At 35.1% G+C, this 6,000-nt stretch overlaps 1 protein-coding gene across 1 annotated transcript in view; it reads left to right on the top strand.

Moving 5' to 3' along the window:
* Positions 1-923: 923 nt before the first annotated feature.
* smc4 (structural maintenance of chromosomes 4) overlaps positions 924-6,000 on the top strand; it is a 54,873-nt gene continuing 49,796 nt past the window's right edge. The window contains exons 1-2 of the mRNA XM_052110314.1: positions 924-1,058; positions 1,822-1,942. Of these exons, the coding sequence (XP_051966274.1) occupies positions 1,834-1,942 (109 nt within the window). The 5' untranslated portion in view covers positions 924-1,058; positions 1,822-1,833. The remainder of the gene's footprint in view (positions 1,059-1,821; positions 1,943-6,000) is intronic.

The raw sequence follows: 6,000 nt of genomic DNA, 5'->3' as shown, positions 1-6,000 counted from the left end.
TAAAAGATCCAGTTAATGGTCACGTAGGGTTGGGTATTTATATTTCAGAGTAAAAAAATACATAGCTAAAAGAATTTCAAATCACATTTTGGTGCTGAGCTAGTAGCTAGCCTTAAGCTTACAATGGATAGATGACATCAAGCCCAATAAAATAGTAATATGCTCAGATTCTGCTGCCTCAATTTATAGCATTAAAACAAATTCAGTAGAGAAGACATTTTAATAGACATTTATACTAGTATACTAAATTTTCCGGAAGACTTGGAATAATTGTGCAGTTCTGTTGGGTTCCAGCTCATGTTGGAGGGAAACAAAGTAGCAGACCATCTGGCAAAATCAGCCCTTAAGTATAATAATACGTACAGTACAAATTAAGGAAAATCCTTAATGAAGAATGCTATAAGTTAAACATGGCAAATCAGATGGGATTTGGATAATATAGTCAGGGAATATTACTAAATCCAACTATCAGTTAAAATCAAAACATTCAATAATAGATGCAGAAGAGAAGAAGTGATCTATTCTAGACCTAGGTTGGAATGCACAAGACTGTGTGTATGCGTAATATGTAAATGTAAAGTAAATGTTGATTGTGATGATGAAGTGTATAATGTATAGTAATCCCAGATCAAAACTTAAAGATTTGATAACTAAAGCAGGAAGAGAATGGAGTGTTAAGGGGAGAAAGAAAATGAAGTAAATAGGGCTATTATTAAATTTCTACAATACAGTCAGAATATGAAGTAGAAGAATAAAGCGTTGAATACTCTGATATAGGTGGCGGTAAACACCTGTTGACGCTGGGTGTATTCCGCCATAAAACAGAAAGAAGAAGTTTAAAACTGGTCACATGATCAGCACATGCTGCATTGCGCAGGCGCCATAACGGACTCGGCGCGTCACTCAGTTTACGCGCCATTTACAAGTGTGTGTTTCAAGCAAAGCAGCGCGGACTTACTCTTTACTCTGGAAACACGCGATATATGCGGATTTAATTCAGACGACGAGAATTATCAGAGTATAAGCGAGGAGCGTGAGTGACATCCGCTGAATCTAAAGTAAGAGATTATTTACATTTTATAAACATCGACACATTAATAACACGATTAACAATCATCCGTTTATTTCCACAGATATGAAATCATCTTATTTAACTGAAGTGTGAACTTTTACTTTCGTGTATTAACTTGACAACATTATATATGATATTAAAGTCATTATATTAAGATCGTTTTTGCGGTTGTATGTTATAAATTCTGGTTATTTTCACATTGTATAACTGTTATGTTCGATGATATTACGATTTCTCTACTTTCTCTTTGTGGAGCTTTCAGAAGTTAATGATATAACTCACCTGTGACCATCAAACACACATTTAGATAAGTTTTAAATAAGAAAGCACAATCTATCTTCGGCAATAATATCAGGAGACTTAATATTGTAATCGCACCATATGACAAAAGTGATGGAAGTTTGTTTGCGTGAATGTTATATGTCAGTTGCGTGAAACTTCAGCCATCAGCACACAAAACGACACACTAGTTGAGTGTATGGGGGAAGGGAAGAAGCCGCTTGCTTCATTCAGTCATTTTACCACATTCACAGTTACACTAGTTTTCTGTTTATGTCCTAGGGTTTCTTTGGATACTTTGTGATTTTCTTCCCTTTATTGTCACTCAACCTTATGCACAAGTGCAACAGAGGGTGAAAAGTCTTCAGATGAGCTGTGTGAACAAAAAAGGCAGCTTTCACTCATAAAAACGATGACTGATGGTTAGTGCAGATGGACATATACTTGACCATGTCAAATGTGCTGTTCAGGTCATTGGAATCATGCCTGCGAAAACAACCAAGAGCTCGACGGCTGCGAAGAGAGTAGAGTCCGACGAGGAGGTGAACACCGCCCGCAGACCGAGTCCGACAGCAGCACCTCCACAGCCCGGTAAGATCACTACAACACCAGTGCTTTAGATGTGTGATTGTTATTGAGTCTGAGCATTGCTTAGTGAAATAAACTGATATATTATATACGTTTTCCTCTTCGGGACACTGATCTTTAGTTCAGACTTGGTTCGCGCACTGATAGCTGATGGATATATTTCTGTTCTGCAGTTTTTCAGTACTTCAGATTTTACTTGTCCTGACAACATTTTTTATTTTACTTTTAGTTGTTTAAAAATATATACAGTATAATTAATTTTTTAAATGTAACAATTAAGTTAGCCAAAAAAAGATAAAATTGACAGCTAACGTTTTCAAAATCATCTGAAAATACAGCTCTAATGTAACTCCATGACCGCTATCAATTAATAAACCCATTTTTACTGGGAAATGATGGGCTTCTAGTGCAAAACATTACTGATTTGTAATGCTGCTTTATATATATTGTATAGTCATTTTATATAAATGCATTGTTTCAGGGCTCAAAATTTGTACTGTCAACATTAACTAGCCCCTCCCAAAATTGTGCTACATTGTGTTTTTAACTGTTTTAGTATGTAAATGTGCCAGGATTAATGTTACATTTACATTACATTAAAATAGCTTGGCTGAAAAACAATGAAATACAATGCAAAACAACATTGATTCATTTTTTTAAATGTTTAACCCTTTCTTACTGAATACTCCAAGACTATGACAAATTATTCTCTCAATTTCTCCAAGTACTTAGCTATATTAACTATAACTTTATAGTTAAGTTAAAAAAATAGCAGAATTTGTAACATGTTCTATACATTGCAGAGATCCAAATGTTTATGCTGCAAGGCATAGAAACACATTTACAAGATCAACTAATATAACACTTGGCGAAAATGCAGCTCGAACTAGGGTTGTGCCGATAGACGATGATCTCTGGGATAGACGGTGGTCAGAGTGATCGCAAATAGCTGATGCCTTTTATGTCAAGACAATATTTGGCTCATTTTCCCATTAATGTATTCATTTTTATTATCAAATTAATATTACAAAGAAATTGCCTGCCATAGTCATCAACATAACTAGGGCTGCACAAATATGGGGGAAAAAAACTGACATTTCAATATTTTGTTTTTCTTCGATATATATATATTGCAATAGGGCTGGGCGATATGGCCAAAACTGTTATGATAATCTTTTTCATATTGTTCAATATCGATATTTATCACGATATTTACACATTGCACTTTCTTTTTTTATTTCAATGTTGACGGAAGAAAAGAAGAAAAAAATAATTCTAAACAGTCAATATAGTCTCTACAAAACTGCACAGGGGGTCCAGAGATGGCCAAAGCAGTGGGGTCTGCGGGATCTTTTATCAATTTATTACAGTCTTTTACCATTTATCAATTGAAAATGAATGTTAAAAGATCATCTGTTTGTTCTGAAGCATAGTGACAGCAGTCCAGTATTTGTTGGAATATTTTTACATTAAAATGACATATTTTTTATGTTTCTTTATAGTCAGATACCCAAGAATGGGGCATAGAAGCCCTTGTGACTGTGGAATGATGCTGAATGTGGGTTCAGGGGTGTCCCTAGAGAACATTTAGAAAACAATTGTTTATTTTCATTAAAGTGAGATGCTAGTCGACCAACTACTAATTTTAGTCTTTCCTTATCCATTCCAGACATCTAATTAATTTTCACTAAATTAGAACCGAAATGGATTTGTTTATTATTAAAGGCTCGTAACATGGTGATTAATAAAGATACATTTAGAAGGGAAAAACGTTTTGGTCTAAAAGGTGCTTTGAAACCACGTTAACTCATGCAGCGTTTACTGTCTTCACACATGCAGGGAAAAGATGCGACGCGTGCGGAGCGGGACAGGGCAGAAATGATGCATGTTTGGTGCTAGAGAACAATATTGAAGATTACAGCGCAGAAAGATCAGAGCTGTTATCCACATCACTGTTGTTCTGTCGCGCTCTTCACTAGAGACGATGAGAGGACGCAACCATTGTCATGAAGTCTTGCGGTGCGGATGGAATCAATCCAGTGTCCGACATAACCTAATTGTTAGCAAGGCAGCTAGCATTAACAAGTTCATCCAGACTGACACTACGTTACCACGTTGTGAGAGAAGCTGAGAGCGGTTTACATTAATTCCTATGAAAGCTGAGCATCATGCTCGCAAGGTGGATCGTAGGATTGGCAGCGGTGCGGAGGAAGCTCTCTTAGCGCTGCGAGCGCCTTTGAGTGAATTTCGTCCGCCCCAGTGGAAACACAGCCTGAGAAAGCCGAACCGCTTGTATTTTAGCGACACGCAGTAAATATCGAAAATTCCTCAAAAGCTTATCCTGGTTTTTCTTTATCGTGATATACCGTTTTATCGCCCAACCCTATATTGCAATATGAAAAAATACAGGATGACTTCACCAGATGATTAGAATAGCTCAATTTGAGAAGAATTAATTAATTCTAGAATGATTGGGGTGAGTTTTGTAGTGAATCATCTTCATAGTTTTAGAAATGCCATATGCGAGGAGGCGTGAACTATCATGAATACTGAGGTAATTCACACCTGAGGAGACAAAAGACCCCTCCCCTGGGCCTATCAATGAGGAATGTGACAGAAAGAGAATGTATGTGAGGAGATTTAATGATCAAAATCAAGTTTTAAGTTAAAAGAAGTAATCTGACTATACATTTTCTTTACATAAAGACTTTACTTAATTTTAGACCTACACTACCGTTAAAAAGTTTTAGAAGTCTCTTCTGCTCACCAAGACTGCATTTGATTTAAAACATTGTGTGAACTCATTTTACAATTTAAAAGAACAGTTTTCTCTTTGAATATATTGAAAAATGCAATTTGTGATCAAAACTGAATTTTCAGTATCATTACTGCAGTCTTCAGTGTCACATGATCATTCAGAAATCATTATAATATGCTGATTTTCTAATATGGGCATATTTAAAGTGCATATTTGCAAGCACAAGCTTTGTTGATGATAATGAGGCATTTTAAACACTAGATATGATATAACATAATATGAATGTTTAGATTATATTTTATTACATATCATATTTATATCATACAGCATACAATTTAAATACCTGCTTTAGCTGAAACAGCATTTACACGTAACTAAAATAAGATATTTCAATAGACTGAATCCGGGCTGGCAAGTCTGGAAACAGTCCCACTACTAAAATATGTACATGTTTATATAAAATAGCATGTCATCTAAACAAAACTAAAGGACTTACTCGGCTGAAATTGTATCATCGGCTGGATCAAGTCTCTCTTCAAAATACAAACGTTCATCGGAGTCCCGCTCTTCTTCTGAGGAAAATGTTAACTCTTCCTTACTATCCAGGAGTTTCCTCGCCTGTGTATCGTTACAAATGCGCTGTAAAGTGAATTAATTGTTTACATCAATCCTCACTTTCGGGGGCGTTCACCATTTGCGTTGATCGTCTCAGCACATTAACGTATGAATGGCGTGCTCTGCTGGTGGGTGGGATCACATTAGCTATAATTAGATGAACCAGTAAAAACTGCACTTCACTTTGTTTCATACAGATTACATTGCAGGAGAATATTTTTTTTTTTAAATTAGAATTGTTTTATTTAAAAATAGACATTTTAAGCTTTCTTTAGACATGCGTTTCATGTAGTGTTGTCACAGTACCAAAATTTCAGTAGTCTGTACCAATACCAGTAAAATTTCACGGTACTCGATACCATTTTCGGTACCAAAGCAAAAACAGGATACTAAATAACACACTTTTAATAACAAAGTCTACAAAACATTAGCAGCAGAATTAAGAACAAAAATATGCCATTGAGCAACACTTTAATTATGTTATCTTTTAATTATAACAAAACTAAACAATGTATGCTTAAAGTATTTTTGAACACTTGTATAAGATCTGTTTCAACTTTTGCAACTTTTAAGTTTTTACCAAGTACTAAAAAACAAAACCTAAATAAACAAGCATACAATAAATTAATAAAAAACAATTTCCAAACTAATGTGCAAAGTACTCTCTTATTAATAAAGCTGCAAATTG

The sequence above is a fragment of the Xyrauchen texanus genome, chromosome 38, assembly GCF_025860055.1.
Source record: "Xyrauchen texanus isolate HMW12.3.18 chromosome 38, RBS_HiC_50CHRs, whole genome shotgun sequence".
NCBI lineage: Eukaryota > Metazoa > Chordata > Actinopteri > Cypriniformes > Catostomidae > Xyrauchen > Xyrauchen texanus.
This window is presented reverse-complemented; position numbering and strand designations above follow the sequence as displayed.